The 20,536-nt window shown below is 45.7% G+C and overlaps 1 protein-coding gene across 2 annotated transcripts; it reads left to right on the forward strand.

The window, feature by feature from the left end:
* The first annotated feature begins 264 nt into the window (after positions 1–264).
* On the forward strand, positions 265–19,199 carry LOC120054003 (nuclear factor of activated T-cells 5-like). 2 transcript variants are annotated; one of them, XM_039001356.1, is made up of 12 exons: positions 265–580; positions 9,302–9,430; positions 13,081–13,720; positions 13,866–14,049; positions 14,184–14,374; positions 14,473–14,645; positions 14,867–15,001; positions 15,149–15,201; positions 15,287–15,419; positions 15,559–15,743; positions 15,956–18,110; positions 18,242–19,199. In XM_039001356.1, exons 1-12 carry the CDS (start codon positions 508–510, stop codon positions 18,568–18,570), a joined length of 4,380 nt encoding a protein of 1,459 aa, XP_038857284.1. In that variant the 5' UTR covers positions 265–507; the 3' UTR covers positions 18,571–19,199. The 2 variants fall into 2 exon arrangements, with proteins under 2 accessions (XP_038857284.1, XP_038857285.1); XM_039001357.1 differs by having other exon boundaries at positions 15,562–15,743.
* Positions 19,200–20,536: the final 1,337 nt, after the last annotated feature.

The following is a 20,536-nucleotide window of genomic DNA, read 5'->3' on the forward strand; positions in this document are numbered from 1 at the left end:
TGTTGTGACAGCCAAGTATGTTAATAACGACACGTGATGCTGCTGAAAACGTTTATTGAAACGGCAAAAGTTTTGGTAGTTTGCTTCGGATGATGCCTAAATTAATTACATTATTAATTACATGGGAGTAAAGGGAGTACTCATCTCTGTTCCCTTCTTGGGGGCGTGGCCATGTTAAGCCACGCCTCGCCTTGTGTATCTGTACTCCGGTCGCCATATTGGGCTTCAGCTTCCCCCTTCTCAGTAGGAACTAAGAATTTCTGATAACACGTGAACGCGGCATTAGCATAGCAATTGTGAGTCTAGGCATAAAAAACAACATAACAAACGTGTTTCGAGCTAATAAACTTTTATTGCTTAACACAATTTCCCCCCCAGACGCAATATTGCCTGTTTGTAGACATTTTTAAATTTTTTATTCATTGCTCACTAACGTTAGCTGGCTTCGTTCTGATCCATAGTACTGTTAGAGGGCGTCCGCTACGCATCCCTCCATGAAGCGCTGCGATGCCCTCTGATTTTATATCCCTCCTCAGCGCTGATCTCGACCTTAATTCCCCCAAATCCCTTTACTCTAAAGGTAAGACTTCTATACATGTTATGACATGGCTGCCTTTGTATTGTATTGCCATTGTTTTTGACTAGGACTGATGAACGGATAGATCACGTTAGTTGGCTAGATAGCTCACGTTAGCTAGCAGCTAGTTTTGCTTATAGCTAGCTAGTTAACTAATGAGTGCATGATGGACCAACTAGCAGCTAACGTTAGGGAGCAGCAGGAGGCGTGTTGTGTTATTGTTTCCCCCCGGTACACTCGTGGTTCGGTCCCCCATGACTATGCCATGGTTACAGTATCTGAACGTTAGGTACAGGTTGCATTGTCACAAACCCCTCGATTGCTTGCTGAATTTGTCACGATTGTTCGCGAACGTTAGCTAGCTATTTAGCTAGCAGTCTTTAGTTAAGCTGTTTAGTTAGCTATCTAGTCAGCAGATCCGGCCCGCTTGAATACAGCTGCACTAGCGTCGGACAGGCTTTCTGTGTAAATTAGGGTGTTTTCAGATATAGTCCTCTTTTTTAAAATAACTGATCTCAGTCCTGTTTAAAGTGAACTCAAGTTTGGGAAAAAAAAGCGAAATAACGCTTTATATTCACACTGCTCTTGCCTTTGAATTAGGACTTTCTTGACAGTTCAACATTTTTGTGGACAGTCCTCTTTGCATTCACGTTGCTATGTTTCGAAAGGAACCAAGATCTTTTTCCTTTTTCCAACATTCACTCAATGCACTCTGGGTAAATGCACAGTGCTGGACAAGCCATACCATCACAACCTGTTATCGGACAACCAGGGATGTACCTTCATACATTTTGGAAGCTAATAGTTTACATTTAGTTGCAAAATAAGACATACTAATTAGAATAAACGTATAATATTTACATGTATAAATGACTGGTAACCGGATAAATGGCAGAAGAATAATAACATAATTAATAATGCTTTAATTGAACATTTTAGTTTTTAGTTTGTGGGACTAATGTGAGGGCCTGTGGCAGGGGAAATGGTTCTGCAGTAGCCTATAGTGTTTGGTGTGGAAATAATGACAAGTGAACCTGGACAGTTTTGTGTTCACATCGCACTAAAAAGGGAACCGATTTAGCTGAAAAGGACCAAGTGTGAAACACCAAGACACCACAGAGCCATCGTGAGATATGTCTTGGAAAAAGTTGAGAAATGCGTTGTATTCTGAATTGTCCCATTATCCCAACTGTTACACCAAGACTGAAAGACTGCTAGTTTAATTAAACTGCCGTTTTCGTCCTCGTGCTAGATGGCAGAAACCATAGCAGCCATTTTGAATGGCACATGGCGTTGAACAACAAAGGAGCTGATTTGGCTGACACTGCCATTCCAAAATCTCTGCTGTGGCTGCTGCTACACGGACATGCCTGGTGCCTAGATTGATGGCGTTTGTTGCACAGCGAGAGTGGAGACGAACGGTTTCGGTCCAGTCAGTTCAGTCAGTCGTCCTCATGAGCCCTACCCAGCTAGCTAGTTTAGGCTTGTGTCTAGAAACATCAAGAATTTGAAACTTGTCTGCCAAAATTGGGACTTGGGAGTGTTCAGAATCGTTTTTATCAACAATGTTAGACATTAATGCCGTAGTTATACATTTTCGGTGACGATCACTACAATACATGTGCTTTACCTGTCACCCTGGCCTGATATTGGCTACAATATCTAGCTACTTCCCTCTCCTTACAGCAAAAAGCGGGAGCGAAGGACACAGTGCCCCGTGTTGTCGGCTTGCAGCGCAAACTCCCCATTGAGCAGTGTAGACTGTATCGCGGTGACTTCTAGATGACTACTACCAATATTACAGGTTATTTCTCGTGTAGTCTGCTATCCTATTTGAAATAAAATCAAGTGGGATGGAACATTGGAGATGGTGACCAAATCCAGATGGTGAATTTAGTTATTTCTTCCTCGCCCATCAAAATAAACATCACTTTCTTTTACAAGTTTTAACTAGCGCCATGCTGCTGCTGTTGTCAGCTAGTCAACATACATTAGCTTGGGAAGAGACTATCGGGACGATTGACTGATCTGAATCTATTCGTCTCCAAACTCGACTCTCAGCTTCGCAACATACACCATTCATTTTGGGAGCCAGGCGTGTCCATATAGCCTCTCCCGCCTAGTATGAGGACGAGAAGGACAGTATGTAACAGTTACGATAATGCTACAGCACAATGCATTTTCATCCCTGGATTGGTGTACATTTTCCGAGACATCTCACGTCAGCTCTATGGTGTCTTAATCTACTCAGGAAGTCTGTCCGACCCTAGTGCAGTTGTAAGCAAGCGGGTTGGATCTGCTGCTATCCTTAGCCACCCCCATTGCCTTAGGCAAACCAAATACTGAGAATCAAACAGGAACTTTGGCAAGCATTTGGGCACATAGCAGGTTATAAGCAGGTTCTGATTGTTTCAGATGAGTGAAAGTGGCCTTATCAGATTCAGAAAACTTGAATGTCCTCAGATTCAATTAATCTTGCAGCAGTCATAAAACGTATCACATCTATAAAAAAAAAATCATCTTTGTGTGCTTGCACATGTTGTGTGGGTGGGTGTGTTTTTGCCAAGTTCACCTTAATTCATTGGCAGGCCTTGTCAAAAGTGAAGTAGAGTGAAGTGGATGGAATGTTTAAATCATGATCTACCCAGAATGAGTTATATGAAACATGATACAGTAGCCATATTATCTAGCTACTTGGCCAGTTGATGTGGTGGCTGGTTGGTGCTGACTGAGTCATGGCTGCTCTTGTGATAACACTGCTATGAACAGGCTCCATTGTCCTCTCTGCTCAGTCCACTACTCTTTCAGTCCAGCTGTGTCTGGAAGTGATCAAAGCCTGGGGGGTTTCAGTTTAAAGACCTTCTACAGGTGGCAGATATGGCTGCCATGCAAAACTTTTCAGTAAAAATGTACCCTGCGCTGTCTTAGTGCATGAGGTTTGCTAGTGGTTTTGGAACGCTCTCTTATTCGTCGTTGGCTAGTCATCTCGGCCTAGCTGGGCTTGCAGCGACGCACTACTGCTGTTTTCTTTCCACACATGTAGGCTGACAGGCTTAACTCAAAATGTTTCTTTTTGTTTTCTCTGAACTTGGTCTCTCACCAGAGTTCACAGATGCTCTGTGCATTGACAACCTGCCTCCTGACAATGGTTCAGACATCTGCCCGGACACTGTGTGTTACACTAATGAGCCAGTTTATTAGTGGCCATGCTAACAGGAGCTGGCCATATGGTGCTGCTGTCTGACGTGATGAGGTGTGTGTAGCCTATTTATATGACAGTAATTGGCTGAGGCCGATAGCAGTGTTGCTGCTTCTTAAACACTTCTAATGAACACATCTCAAGTGGTTTACTGTTTGTAGACTGGCTACATCTTATATCATCATCACGGATTGATCAAGGCTATGCTATCCATGACATAGGCAGCCTTTTGTATTTCAATGTCTGGCTTTGATTTTGCCATGTAAGTATAAACTGCGGAGTGGGTAGGATCTTTGTCTTTACTCTGCGTTAATCTCATAGATCCAGACGTGTGTCTAAATATTGCATACTCTGTAGCTGTGAAGTCTAGCATGCAAGATTACCTAATAGTTTAAGATGCATGTTAGAAGCCGGGGCATTGCAAGAGACTGTGGTGGATTCTTGGCGTCTGCTTGTGGGCCAACATATTTCTGTGTCATCAAAGCAAAGGGCCAGCTGTGAACAATAAAGTCTGACCATTGGCTTGGCACAGCTTCAAAGCTAACGTAATGTGAGCAGTGTGTAGCCAACTACATAACATACAGTAAGTATGTGGTGAGGTAATCGGATTGTAATAGGGGATGTATGCAGGACTTGGCTGACTTGTAGGCCTAGGTTAATCAGAGAAGTGTTATAACGTACTGCTTCACATAGTAGACTCCCCTAAATACATTGAGGTCCAAAAGTATTTTGACAGTTTGTTGTTGTTTTTGGCTCTGTACTCCAACAGTTTCATTTGAAATGATACAATGACTATGAGGTTAAGTGCAGACTGTCAGCTTTAATTTGAGTGAATTTTCATTCTTATGGGGTGAAGCGTTTAGAAATGACAGCACTTTGTGTCTAGTCTCCAAGGCGTCATAAGTATTTGGACAAATTCACATATAGTGTATTAAGTTTGGTCAAAAGTTTAGTATTTGGTCCCATATTCCTAGCACACAAGGACTACGTCAAGCGTGTGACTCTGCAAACTTGTTGGATTCATATGCAGTTTGTTTTGGTTGTGTGTCGGATTATGTTGTGCCCAAAACACATGAATGGTAATAATGTATTGTCATTTTGGAGTCACTTTTATTGTAATATAATATGTTTTTGAACGTTAATCGAGATGCTACGATGATTACAGATAATCATGAATGAATCGTGAATAATGATGAGTGAGAAAGTTAAAGGCACAAAGATCATATCGCTAAAACATGCTAACCTCTTCACGTTACCAATAACAGGGGAGGTTAGCATTTTTGGGGGGGTAATGATATTTATGCCTCTAACGTTCTTATTTATTATTGTGCCCAATATAAATTAATGGTAATGTATTGTCATTTGAGTCACTTTAATTGTAAATACAAATAGAATATGTTCCTGAACACTTCTACATTAATGTGGATGCTATCATGATTACAGATAATCAGTCATGAAGGAATGTGAATAATGATGAGAGAACTTTATACACACACAGTTGAAGTCGGAAGTTTACATACATCTTAGCCAAATACATTTAAACTCCGTTTTTCACAATTCCTGACATTTAATCATGGTAAACATGCCCTGTCTTAGGTCAGTTAGGATCACCACTTTATTTTAAGAATGTGAAATGTCAGAATGATAGTAGAGAGAATGATTTATTTCAGATTTTATTTATTTCATCACATTCCCAGTGGGTCAGAAGTTTACATACACTAAATTAGTATTTGGTAGCATTGCCTTTAAATTGTTTAACTTTGGTCAAATGTTTCAGGTAGCCTTCCACAAGCTTCCCACAATAAGTTGGGTGATTTCTGTCCCATTCCTCCTGACAGAGCTGCAACTGAGTCAGATTTGTTGGCCTCCTTGCTCGCACACACTTTTTCAGTTCTGCCCAGAATTTGCTATGGGATTGAGGTCAGGGCTTTGTGATGGCCACTCCAATACCTTGACTTTGTTGTCCATTGTTGACCATTTTGCCACAATTTTGGAAGTATGCTTGGGGTCATTGTCCATTTGGAAGACCCATTTGCGAAAAAGCTTTAACTTCCTGACTGATGTTCCTTCAATATATCCATATAATTTTCCTGCCTCAGGATGCCATCTATTTTGTGAAGTGCACCAGTCCCTCCTGCAGCAAAGCACCCCCACAACATGATGCTGTCACCCCCGTCCTTCACGGTTGGGAAGGTGTTCTTCGGCTTGCAAGCATCCCCCCTTTTCCTCCAAACATAACGATGGTCATTATGGTCAAACAGTTCTATTTTTGTTTCATCAGACCAGAGGACATTTCTCAAAAAAGTACCATCTTTGTCCCCGTGTGCAGTTGCAAACTGTAGTCTGTCTTTTTTATGGGGGTTTTGGAGCAGTGGCTTCATCCTTGCTGAGCGACCTTTCAGGTTATGTCGATATAGGACTCGTTTTACTGTGGATATAGATACTTTTGTACACATTTTCTCCAGCATCTTCACAAGATCCTTCACTGTTGTTCTGGGATTGATTTGCACTTTTCGCATCAAAATATGTTAATCTCTAGGAGACAGAACGCGTCTCCTTCCTGAGCGGTATGACGGCTGCGTGGTCCCATGGTGTGTCACAATACATTATTTACCATTAATTTCTATTAGGCACAAGATCATTCGAAACGCAACCAAAACAAACTGCAGATGCATCCAATAGGTTTGTAGTCACAAGCTTCAAGTAGTCATTGCGTTCTAGGAATATGGGACCAAATGCTAAACTTTTGATATTTTAGTACACTAAGTAAATCTGTCCAAATACTTAAGACACTTGCAAATGGGTGGACTAGATACATAAAGTGATGTCATTTCTAAATGGTAAAACAAAATATGTATGACATTCTGTACTGTCGCCTCATATGAAAAATTTGACCTCAAATCCAAAATGCTGGAGTAGAGCCAAATTAAACATTTTAGCTTCACTGTCCAAATAAATACGTAGGGTAGTTTATTAATAGGCTTAGCCGATCTCTCTCTTTCAAAATTTTCACCAATCAAATTTTTTTTCCTGTTGATGTCTTATGCAAACAGTGGGGCTTTTACAAATGTCTAATTTCCATAGAAAATTAGCAGACTCCAGCTACTATGGAAAAGGAGAGAGGTGAGTGTGGAAGTGTAGGCGAGAGTAAATGAGAGAGAGAGCCAGTGGAGCAGCTCCTGCACTGGGCCCTGACCTGACAGTCGTTAGTGTGACTCACACAAGGCTGAGGTCATGCTAGATCGTCATCCCTCCATCAGCATTCACAAAGGCCCACTCTCTCACTCTTAACTCAGTGGAACAGAACACAATAGACTAGAGAACGACCGATTATGATTTTTCAACGCCGATACCAATTATTGGAGGGCCAAAAAAAGCCGATGCCGATTTAAAAATAATAATAAAAAATAAATAAAACAATTTTTTTAAGTATTTGTAATAATGACAATTACAACAATACTGAATGAACACTTATTTTAACTTAATATAATACATCAATAAAATCAATTTAGCCTCAAATAAATAATGAAGCATGTTCAATTTGGTTTAAATAATGTTGGAGAAGAAAGTAAAAGTGCAATATGTGCCATGTAAAAAAGCTAAAGTTTACATTTCTTGCTCAGAACATGAGAACATATGAAAGCTGGTGGTTCCTTTTAACATGAGTCTTCAATATTCCCAGGTAAGAAGTTTTAGGTTGAGGTTATTATATAGGAATTATAGGACTATTTCTCTCTACCAGTTGTATTTCATATACCTTTGACTATTGGATGTTCTTATAGGCACTTTAGTATTGCCAGTGTAACAGTATAGCTTCCGTCCCTCTCCTCGCCCCTACCTGGGCTCGAACCAGGAACACATCGACAACAGCATCGTTACCCATCGTTACCCATCGCTCCACAAAAGCCGCGGCCCTTGCAGAAGGGGAACAACTACGCCAAGTCTCAGAGCGAGTGACGTTTGAAACGATATTAGCGCGCACCCCGCTAACTAGCTGGCCATTTCACATCGGTTACACCAGCCTAATCTCGGGAGTTGCTAGGCTTGAAGTCATAAACAGCTCAATGCTTGAAGCACAGCGAAGAGCTGCTGGCAAACGCACGAAAGTGCTGTTTGAATGAATGCTTACGAGCCTGGTGGTGCCTACCATCGCTCAGTCAGACTGCTCTATCAAATATCAAATCATAGACTTAATTATAACATAACACACAGAAATACGAGCCTTTGGTCATTAATATGGTCAAATCCGGAAACTATAATTTAGAAAACAAAACGTTTATTCTTTCAGTGAAATACGGAACCGTTCCGTATTTTATCTAACTGGTGGCATCCCTAAGTCTAAATATTGCTGTTACATTGTACAACCTCCAATGTTATGTCATAATTATGTACAATCTGGCAAATTAATTACGGTCTTTGTTAGGAATAAATGGTCTTCACACAGTTCGCAACGAGCCAGGCGGCCCAAACTGCTGCATATACCCTGACTGCTTGCACGGAACGCAAGAGAAGTGACACAATTTACCTAATTATAAGAAATTCATATTAGCAGGCAATATTAACTAAATATGCAGGTTTAAAAAAATATATACTTGTGTATTGATTTTTAAAGAAAGGCATTGATATTTATGGTTAGGTTTGGTGCAACGATAGTGCTAAATCATTACCCGTTTGGCGAAGTAGGCTGTGATTCGACGAGAAATTAACAGGCACCGCATCGATTATATGCAACGCAGGACACGCTAGATAAACTAGTAATATCATCAACCATGTGTAGGTAACTAGTGATTATGTGAAGATGGATTGTTTTGAAAATAATTGTCAATGTCATTGAAAATAAGAATGTGTTCTTAACTGACTTGCCTAGTTAAATAAAGGTGGGAGAGAAAAAAATCGTATTTTTAAAAATCGGTGTCCAAAAATTCAGATTTCCGATTGTTATAAAAACTTGAAATCAGCCATTCCGATTAATCGGTCGACCTCCTCTACAAAAGACACATACCAACAGAGACCATGACCACAGAGGGTGGTGTTACAAAAAAGTCCCACTTGACCGGCAGCAGACAGGCTAATCCTAATGTAGGCCATTGTACGTCTCGTGAGCGTAGTCGAGACATTTTAAAAATGAATTGGATGAAGCAGAACATGAGTGCTGTACTGTACCGTATGCTGGCTGGAAGTCCTTGTCCCCCCCCCCCTCCCGCAGTGGTTGTAGTGCAGCTCTTTGTGTGTGTGTGTGTGTGTCTCTCTAGCAGCAGGGCTGACATCCCAGAGCCAGAGATTGTGTCCGTCTCACTATGCTGCTGGCGTTGACTGTATCACAGGCAGATTAGATGACTGCTTGATAGGCTGCATATGATGGATGGATAAACTGCACATTCACGACAGATATATCTATGTCAGGGTGTCTATGGGTTGTGTTTCTTAGCAACCAGGTGACCTACCACTATTAAATCAGTAACTAGTTGGTTGCTGGTGGTTTTTGGTGCACTAACAAACCCCATGATTTCTCTCCTCCTCACCAGAGTCTGTGTATGACCTCCTCCCTAAGGAGCTCCAGCTGCAGTCATCCTCCTCCCAGACAGACACACCCACCATGAGCCAGAAGAGCGGGGGAGAGGCCGGACCGCCCCCTTCTGCAGCCATGGCCTCAGGTAAGCTCTTCACTCTGTCTGTATCCTCACCTAGATCATTAGGGAGCAGAACATAAGACTGACCTTAGTTCAGTGTCTAGTGGACAAGTTCACGCTAGTCTACTTCCACCGTTCCTGCTGAGTGCCTGTGGGGCAGTTAGTGCTAGTGGTGGTGTATTCTGGGAAATTGAGTCTTCAATTGTGGGCCATGGTTACTGTAGACAGGACAGGTGTGAGAGATTGGGAATAAATAATGTTTTGTTTGAATGAACGAACATGGCCCTGGTTTATATACACTGCTCAAAAAAATAAAGGGAACACTAAAATAACACATCCTAGATCTGAATGAATGAAATATTCTTATTAAATACTTTTTTCTTTACATAGTTGAATGTGCTGACAACAAAATCACACAAATTATCAATGGAAATCAAATTTATCAACCAATGGAGGTCTGGATTTGGAGTCACACTCAAAATTAAAGTGGAAAACCACACTACAGGCTGATCCAACTTTGATGTAATGTCCTTAAAACAAGTCAAAATGAGGCTCAGTAGTGTGTGTGGCCTCCACGTGCCTGTATGACCTCCCTACAACGCCTGGGCATGCTCTTGATGAGGTGGCGGAGGGTCTCCTGAGGGATCTCCTCCCAGACCTGGACTAAAGCATCCGCCAACTCCTGGACAGTCTGTGGTGCAACGTGGCGTTGGTGGATGGAGCGAGACATGATGTCCCAGATGTGCTCAATTGGATTCAGGTCTGGGGAACGGGCGGGCCAGTCCATAGCATCAATGCCTTCCTCTTGCAGGAACTGCTGACACACTCCAGCCACATGAGGTCTAGCATTGTCTTGCATTAGGAGGAACCCAGGGCCAACCGCACCAGCATATGGTCTCACAAGGGGTCTGAGGATCTCATCTCGGTACCTAATGGCAGTCAGGCTACCTCTGGCGAGCACATGGAGGGCTGTGCTGCCCCCCAAAGAAATGCCACCCCACACCATGACTGACCCACCGCCAAACCGGTCATGCTGGAGGATGTTGCAGGCAGCAGAACGTTCTCCACGGCGTCTCCAGACTGTCACGTCTGTCACATGTGCTCAGTGTGAACATGCTTTCATCTGTGAAGAGCACAGGGCGCCAGTGGCGAATTTGCCAATCTTGGTGTTCTCTGGCAAATGCCAAACGTTGTACGGCTGTAAGTACAACCCCCACCTGTGGACGTCGGGCCCTCATACCACCCTCATGGAGTCTGTTTCTGACCGTTTGAGCAGACACATGCACATTTGTGGCCTGCTGGAGGTCATTTTGCAGGGCTCTGGCAGTGCTCCTCCTGCTCCTCCTTGCACAAAGGCGGAGGTAGCGGTCCTGCTGCTGGGTTGTTGCCCTCCTACGGCCTCCTCCACGTCTCCTGATGTACTGGCCTGTCTCCTGGTAGCGCCTCCATGCTCTGGACACTACGCTGACAGACACAGCAAACCTTCTTGCCACAGCTCGCATTGATGTGCCATCCTGGATGAGCTGCACTACCTGAGCCACTTGTGTGGGTTGTAGACTCCGTCTCATGCTACCACTAGAGTGAAAGCACCGCCAGCATTCAAAAGTGACCAAAACATCAGCCAGGAAGCATAGGAACTGAGAAGTGGTCTGTGGTCACCACCTGCAGAACCACTCCTTTATTGGGGGTGTCTTGCTAATTGCCTATAATTTCCACCTGTTGTCTATTCCATTTGCACAACAGCATGTGAAATTTATTGTCAATCAGTGTTGCTTCCTAAGTGGACAGTTTGATTTCACAGAAGTGTGATTGACTTGGAGTTACATTGTGTTGTTTAAGTGTTCCCTTTATTTTTTTGAGCAGTGTATATATATATATAATTTTATTTGCATTAGCCTATAGCTAAAGTCATATTAGGCTAGTATTGCTTGCAATCTGTCTCGTGTGTCTAATCAAAATTGGATTAAAAATGGTTTTGTGTTCTTTCCATTGTCCTACGTTTTCATCTCTCTTAGATGGAGCGATGTAAATTAGCCCCACCACTAGAGACAACCTTCACTGTCAGTTTCTATTGTTAGTTTTCATTTTATTCTTAGATGATGAGAAGAGGTGAAAAGAGCTAGGCTATAATTAGCAAAGCAATTATTGTGTCATTTTAGCACTTCTGAATTAGCACGCCTGTCTGAATCTGAACTGTCTGCAATGGACTTTCTGTGAAGATGAGATTGCACACACCATGTAGACCAGCATAAAGAAAATATCTCAAGAGATGTCATTTATATTAGATCAGAAAAACAATATGTAGTGTTCCATCAGCATGCGATTTGAAGGAAGTTGCTAACTAGCGTTAGCGCAATGACGAAGTCCATGGGTATTAGCAAGCATGCTAGCAGATACCATAGACTTCCAGTCATTGTTCTAACAGTAGTTAGCTAGCGTTGGCTTGCAAAACTACCTCTAACTTCCTTCATACTGGACATAGAGGCATAAAAATGGTATCCACGAGTTCATCTGAGGAAGTAGATAAAGTATTCATACCATTTAGCAGAGGAAGCTGACTGACTGAACATAGTAGTCATGTGGCTGCTGTCATTGTGCACAGTAACACAGGTTTAGGTTGAAGTTGACCCTACAATCACTGGTAGAGGCTCAGATAATTCTCAACCCTTTAAATGGTTACTGTTAGGATTGGGGTGTAGGGTAGACTGGTCCCAGATCTATATGTGTTTTAGCCAGCTCCTCTGACTCTTATCATGCCATACATGTACCAGGCTAGGGTAATCTTATTATAGATCTGTGGTTAGGGGCAGCTTCTACCACAAGCTCATTTTCAGAGTTGGAGAGCTGGCTTCATGCTAGCCCAAGCAAGCACTACATGCATCATCGTTTTATCCAAAGACACTTAAAATAAAAAGGATCAGCTATCCTCACACAGTATTTAATTGACCCAATTTGCTGATTGCCAGGACATTGAGTCATGACTGATCAGCTCTCTTGTTGCTCATTGGCTGTCTCATTTGTATTGCAGGAAGTTCCCTCCCTCTGAGGCAGGGGGCATCTGCATATAAAATGGCCTGCAGGTCACTGCTCCATAGGTCAGAGCCTTGTTTATTCTGTTGCCATGGCTACGCTCAGTCCCAACCCAATCCTCCAATTGGCATGCTCAGACTGCTGTATAGGCCCAATGCTGTATGCACTAGCTGCTGTATAGGCCTACTATTGTATGCACAAACTGCTCTAGCCCCCCTCTACATTTAATTTGGCACCGTATCATTAATCTGCAAATTTGTTAAGAGGAAAGTCTGACTGACCAGATGTTTTTATTTTTTGTGGCAATGTATGTAACAATTTTAAAAGCTTGCTTTAGTTTTTTGTAAACAAAGCATGTCCGTTTTGTCACTTAAAAAAAAAAAACTATTGAGCAAGTTTTGATTACGGAACATTCGATTGGGGCCTATTTGTACCATTCTCAACTTTAACTTCAGAAAATTTGCCTGACACCAGAGAACTCTGGCATGCACAGAGGGCATTTAGCCACACAAATAACGTAAAATGAATTTAGAGTTGGGAAGAGGGAAAACATTGGACAAATCATGCACAAATTCAGCTGCGTGAATAGCCTGCTCTGTATTGACATCCATACTAACAATGTGATCGGTCCACACGCCATACAGCCACCTCATCCAGCCCTTCTCCATCCTCTTTGGCCACGGGAGGCCCCAGCTCGGACCCCTCTACCTCAGCCATGGACCAGTCCCAGCCTCCTCTTCTCCACCACCATCCCAGTGGGGGTGCCAGAGAGGGGTCAGGAGCCCCAGAAGGATCAGAGAGGGAAGGGGTGGAGGGAGCTCTGCCTGCCTCTGAAGGTGGAGGCGGCAATGGGACCAGCTCTGGAACAGGAGGAGACCCAGGAGAGGCAGGGGGGGTGGGATCCCAGCAGCAGCCCCAGAACACCCCCTCTAAGCGGAGGCCAGTGTTGAGCATCTCCCCCCCTCCGGAGGACCTGTTTGATGACAGCAGTATGTCCTGCCAGGAGGATCCAGCCCCGGCCGGGCCAGCAGGTCCAGACTCAGAACATAGCAGCAGCATCTGGGCTGACGACTCGGCCTCCAACTTCAGCCTGATCAGCTCCAGCTCCTACAACGACAACACAGAGGTGCCCCGCAAGTCCCGTAAACGCACCCCCCGCCAGCGGCCCGGGGCCAAGCCTGCACCCCCAGAGGACAGCATGGACGTGTTTGATGCAGACAGCGCCACGGCCCCACACTTTGTACTGTCTCAGCTGGGCCCAGACAAGGCCAGCCCCAAGCCCAGGTTGGTTGAATAGAATGCTAGTCTCCTTTTTAGGTGCCTTTACTAAGAGCATGAGGATTTAAGTTGCCATACCATTGACTCTGTTGCACACACAGCAAAGCTAATAAAGAGGTCCTCTGAGTGAAGTATGTTGTGTGCTCTTCAGTTCTCTGGAGGCTGGGTGTCTGCTGAAGGGAGGCCTGCTGTCAGGTCAGTGTCCCCAGAAGAGTGAGGGCAAGGAGCTGAAGATCCTGGTGCAGCCAGAGACCCAGCACCGGGCACGCTACCTGACCGAGGGCAGCCGCGGCTCTGTCAAAGACCGCACCCAACAGGGCTTCCCCACGGTCAAGGTGAGAGACACTTAATAAAATATATATATATATATATATATATAAATATACCATTGGTTAGTCGTAGACAATTGTGCTATGTTGGGTTGAGCTGTGTTGCCCTCTACTCACCATCTTCTCCCCTTTCTCTCCAGTTAGAGGGCGTCAGTGAGCCGGTGGTGCTGCAGGTGTTTGTGGCCAGTGACACAGGCAGAGTGAAGCCTCATGGGTTCTACCAGGCCTGCAGGGTGACAGGACGCAACACCACGGCCTGCAAGGAGGTGGACATCGAGGGAACCACCGTCATAGAGGTCCCTCTGGAGCCCAGCAGCGCCATGTCACTTGCGTAAGGGACTCATCCATTGAGTTAATGAACATTGAAATATCAGTGTGGTGTTGTTTGTTTCATCATCTTGAACGTTCTGTAACGTTGAATCTTGACAGGGTTGATTGTGTGGGGATCCTGAAGCTGCGTAACGCAGACGTGGAGGCTCGTATAGGAGTGGCCGGGTCCAAGAAGAAGAGCACCCGGGCCAGGCTGGCATTCAGGGTCAACATCCCCCAGCCTGATGGGTCTGTCCTAGCCCTACAGACCACCTCGTCACCCATCCTCTGCAGTGAGTCAACCAACTATCGCCCTATTCATACAAACACAAATAACTGGTTACCCAGTCAAAAGTACATTTGAATGTCAATGTGTATGTGTTTGTTTGATGTTCATTAAATTCTGTATGTTCTTGTCAGACTGGAACAAAAGCTGGCCAACCACGTAGTGTCAATGGTAGGGTTTTGTGAACAGCAATTCTTCACACTCTGCTGTGTGCGTGTCCTTCCCCAGCCCAGCCAGCAGGGGTGCCAGAGATCCTGAAGAAGAGTCTCCACAGCTGTTCAGTGAGAGGAGGAGAGGAGCTGTTCATCATAGGGAAGAACTTCCTCAAAGGAACCAAGGTCATCTTCCAGGAGAACCCAGCAGGTACCAGCACTAACCTGCCTGTCTTCCTCCTTTCTTCCCAGTCCTCTTTTCCTTTTGTTCGCATCCTTTTCTGCCTCTCTCGGTGGTGTCTGTGACGTCTCCTCATAGTGACCATGTTGAGAAGACAATGATTCCTTCTCTTTCCAGATGATGACTCGTGGCAGGCCGAGGCAGAGATTGACATGGAGCTGTTCCATCAGGTAACAGATTGATATTGATGCATGAGGAATGCATACGGGCCCTGCGCTGACTGTTCTAATCCTGACAATGTTCTGCTTCCTCCAGAACCATGTGGTGGTGAAGGTTCCGCCGTACCACAGCCTGTCTGTCTCCTCTCCTGTCTCTGTGGGCGTCTACATCACGACCAATGCCGGGAGGTCACATGACAACCAGCCCTTCATGTATACCCCAGACTCAGGTGTGTGTGCTGATACTTTCCTTCAGTGTTTGGATAGAAGGGAGTAAGAGATGGGTTGAAGAAGGGAGGGATGGGTTTGAGTAATGGCGTGGTGTGTATATATAGTACACTGTGTGTGTGTTTCTGTTTTATCCCACAGCAGATAAGTCCCTGAACATGTCTGTGAAGATAGAGGGTTCTTCTCTGGCCAAGGCCTGCACCTTCCATGACCAGATCAATTATCTGGCCTCTGACCCTGCCCAGTCTGCTGGCGAACTGGTTAAACGACACGAGGTCACCCCTATGGAGGTCTCCAGCAATACCTCATCCACAGCACTCTTCAAGGTAGGAGCAATATACAGGTCATATTTAACCAAGGGTCCTTGTATGTACATTTAGATCAGATGGTTTGGCTGGGACATCACCCATTAGTTGTATCAATCAAAGAAGACATCTTGATCCAGGGTCATTGGCCAACTTGCAGGGAAGTGTGTAGATTCTAGAAAATACCTCTATTCAAAATTATTTCATTACTCTCTTTTTGTCTCCTCCCTCAGCCACCCTCTGACGCCCTTATCTTAGTCCAGCAGACCCTGAGCTCCAGCACCCCGCCTAGGAATGAGTCGTTCCCCGGCCCCATGCCCCTCCAGCCTGGGGACGTGGACCTCCCCCATGCCCCTGTCTTTCCCTCCCTGGAGCCCTTCAGCACCATCCAGAAGCAGGACATCGCCCCCATCACCTCCTTCCCCGTCTCCAGCGACACTACCACTCTCCCCCCTGTCCCCCCAGAGGTACCCCAGCAGTTCCTCCGGGACCCCCAGGAGAGTCTGCCTCAAGAGGCCTCCAACTCCTGCGGAAGGGTGATGGTAGTAGGGATGTCCCAGATGGCGCCCCCCTCCCAGGCCCCCCAAGTTCCCCAGTTTCCCCAGGACGGGGTGGCCCAGCTGGAGAGGGCAGTAAGGGAGCTCCAGGCGGGGGGCAGCAGCCTGGTACAGCAGGTCCTAGAGGCAGCAGTGGCTCAGCAGCAACTCAACTCAGTGTTGTACAGCCCCACGTCCTCCACTGACTCCCTGCAGCAAAACGTACAGGACACAATGAACAGCCTGAGACTGGGGTGCACTGAGGGCTCTCTGGCCACACAACAGCAGCAGCTACAACAGCAGTTGCAACAACAGCAGATCCTTGGCAACATGCAACAGATACAGCAGCAACAACAGATACAGCAGCAACAACAGATACAGCAGCAACAACAGATACAGCAGCAACAACAGATACAGCAGCAACAACAGATACAGCAGCATCAAGTCCTTAGCAACATACAGCTACAACCACAATTATTAATACAGCCACAGGATCAACAACTGCAACAGCAACAACAGATACTGGGGAACCTACAACAATTACAACATCAACAGTTTCAACAACAGCAGCAGCAGGTCCTAGGAAACATACAGCTACAGGATCAACAACTTCAGCAACAACAACAAGTACTGGGCAACCTACAACAACAAAACCAAGCAGTAGGCAACATGCAACACTTACAGCAACAACAACAGCAGCAGCAGGTGTTGGAGAACTTTCAGCAGCAGCTCCAGGCTGAGCTCCTCCAGCCCCAGATCCACTCCTCGTCTCATCCCCAGCAGCAGCCTGTGTCTCTCCTCCAGCAGGCTGGGGAGCTGCTCACCATCCAGACCTCCAGCTTCCCCCACCAGCCGCCCTCCCACACCTCCCCCCCCCAGCAGCTCCTCCAGTCCCCCAGGCCTCTGTCGGAATCCCCCAGCCCGCAGCTCCAGGTCCAGGCCGCCCTGCTCCAGAACACTCTGACTGTGCTGACCAGTGGTAGCCTAGATCATGAGCAGCAGGTCACGGGGTCCACGCTGTTCCTCTCTCCCAACACACTCTCTAGCCAGGGTAGTCGGCAGCAGCTGGCATTCCTGTCCTCCATGGAGACTTCAGCCAGTGAGCCCCAGACTGTGTCAGTGTTCCAGCCTCAGACCCAGCAGCAGCAGAGCACCCCCATGGACCAACAGCAGTCCCCCCAGCAGACACAACCACAGCAAACCCAGCAGCAGCGTCCCATGGCTCAGCAAGGCTCCTTGTTCCAAACTAACACTCTGTCCTCCAGCCAGCACCCTCAGCCACAGCCCACAGACCTGCTCCTCTGCACCGCCTCCCTCAACCCCCAGGCTCTGCCTCCAACCCTCCTCTTCAGTACCCAGGGCCCCTCCATGGGCAGCAGCACCCCTCACCCCCAGGACACCCCTGCTCCCCTCCTGTTCTCCCAGCCCACCATGGTTGGGATCAGGGTAGGGGTGGCCCAGTCTGACCCAGCAGAGCCCATGTCCTTCCAGGACCAGAGCTCCACAGTAGGGGGGACCACTGCCTCCATCAATCCCCCTCAGCAGGGCCTGTTCCAGGGCCAGCAGCCTATGCAGGTGAGCTCCAGCTCAGGCAGTGGCCCTGACAGCCAGCAGGTGGAGCTGTACCTGCCACAGGGTTCTCTGTCTGGTCTGCAGAGCAACATGGCTACGCAGGAACTAGAACACCATGCTGCAGCAGCTGCGACCATCTTTGTGATGCAGAGCGGACTGGGGGTGGTGGAGCTGCAGAGTACCGCCTCCTCCCCAGAGCAGCTGTTCCAGACGGGAGTGAGTAGGAATGTCGGCCAGCCAGGAGGACAACCCAACCTGTTTGTGTTCGGCCTCCAGAACGGTGAGACTGCTTTACCTGACAGGATCAGTACTCATCATGGACTGTAATGGAGGAATATTTACGTATATATACTGTATAAATTGTTTTAAATGTTAAAATATTCTTTGTGACATCCTCCTCTTTCTCCTCAGATTCCTCCCAGCTGATGACGTCCGCTGGTCCAACACTGTCAGCCCAGAGCCAACCCCAGAACGCCAACCCTGTGCAGGCAAGCCACATCCAGTCTTTACTGGACTCAGACATGGCCCAGACAGCCACACCCATGCAGACCAACCTACAGACCCCAATGCAGACAAACACACATACTGCAATGCAGACCAATATACAGACTGCCATAGAAACTAGCCTGCCGACCCTTATGCAGACCAGCTTACAGAACGCCATACAGACCAACATGCAGACGTCCATGAGCACCTCCCAGAAGATGGAGGACCTGCTGGAGAGTCTACAGAAGCAGTGATCATTACTGGGACCACAGACACATTGCTGGGGGTTCTAGTGACGTCTGCCCACTCTTAGACTGGGACAGGTTGTGTCTTCTGCTTACAGTACAACCCCCCACAGATGCAGAGAATGGGATAGAGGTGTCTGACTGCTATGAGCCCCCTAAGCTAAGAACATGTCATGATGTTTTTAAAGATTTTTATCAAATGTACTCTTGTGCCCTTGGCTCATATTTTGATGTGATTGTACATGCATTCATACAGACGGACAGGCGCTGTGATGATGAGTTGGTTGAGTGACTGCGCCTTTTGCTCAATCAGAGGAAAGTAACTCCTGTATCCATCAGTCTAACTTATACAGTGGTTCTTCTTTTTCATGCTGTACTGTGTTATTGCTGGCCTAAGAGTGGAGGGAGGGAGAAGGAGAGAGGGATACAGAAAGTTGGACCTAGAGAGAAAGACAGAAGAGATGGTGAGATTTTATTGAGGGAAAGGGGCGGCCAGAGAAAGGTGTCTGCCCTGGTCTTGTTTGTGATTGCAAGGCTTCAGTCCGGTCATACAGCAGCCTGTGTGTGTATCTGGTCACACAGCAGTCTGTGTGTGTGTGTATCTGGTCACACAGCAGTCTGTGTGTGTGTATCTGGTCACACAGCAGTCTGTGTGTGTGTGTGTGTGTATCTGGTCACACAGCAGTCTGTGTGTGTGTGTGTGTGTGTGTGTATCTGGTCACACAGCAGTCTGTGTGTGTGTGTGTGTGTGTGTGTGTGTGTGTGTGTGTGTGTGTGTGTGTGTGTGTGTGTGTGTGTGTATCTGGTCACACAGCAGTCTGTGTGTGTGTGTATCTGGTCACACAGCAGTGTGTGTGTGTGTGTGTGTGTGTGTGTGTGTGTGTGTGTGTGTGTGTGTGTGTGTGTGTGTGTGTGTGTGTGTGTGTGTATCTGGTCACACAGCAGTCAGTGTCATATCTGTTGCTTTGACATTTCAGTCTCCTCTCCGTGTGATCTCTTATTGTTACAGAGGCTTTCCGTGTTTTTTAATTATTTGCATATGTCGTGCGACTTTCGTTTGGGGGGATTTTAGAGTTGGACTTGGAAGTCTTTCCAGTTCATTGTGAATAGAATGGTGGTTTTAAACTTTAAGCACTTTATAAACTGTTTTGTGTGACCAGCAAATCCTTATATCCATCCATAGGCTTTCTATGGTTAGTCACATTGTACTTGTTGATGTCCATTTTTTTTTAAATAATACTTTTTTAAGTTGTCAAGGTATACATTTAAACACATTGACCATGCATTCATACATTTTTCGTTAACTATATTTTTGGAGTTATATATGAGATTGTTTGTGTTAAGTGTTCATCTGAAGCCTATTTATACTGAGTGGTCCATTCAGTGTCTCTGTCAATACCGTCATTCCCATAGCGAGTATACATTGTTCGTTTTGGTGTGTGTCTGATTGTAACTAGCTACTATTCATAGGCTTTCATATCTCTGCCTACACCGCCACACACAATTTTATTTTGGTCTGATACATTGTGTGTGTACATTTATGCGTGTTATTTTTATGAAGAATGTACAGCACATTGCTATCTGTAGCCTACTATTTACCTTGTATTTTACAATCTGTGTAAGTTAACAGCTGGTGTTTTACCTTGTCTTGTGTGTGTAGTTTTTGGTTGGTTTCTGGTTCATGTACTGACAGATGTTGAACCACTACTGTCAGCGTTCAGGGCAGAGCTGTGTGAAATGGACACAGTACCTGTCCTGTGCATTGTCACCAGGGACTCACTGCTACACAAAAACTCTGCTACAATAACCACACTACCACACCACTTACTATAAAGCAATGTTTTGGGTTTGGGCATGTACTCTGTGGTATGCTAGTATGGACATTGGAATGTGGCCTAAAATCTGTTACTTAGGCTGCGTTTACACAGGCAGCCCAATTCTATTTTTTTTCAGTAATTGGTCTTTTGAACAATCA

This window comes from Salvelinus namaycush, chromosome 9, assembly GCF_016432855.1.
Source record: "Salvelinus namaycush isolate Seneca chromosome 9, SaNama_1.0, whole genome shotgun sequence".
Taxonomy (NCBI): Eukaryota; Metazoa; Chordata; class Actinopteri; order Salmoniformes; family Salmonidae; genus Salvelinus; species Salvelinus namaycush.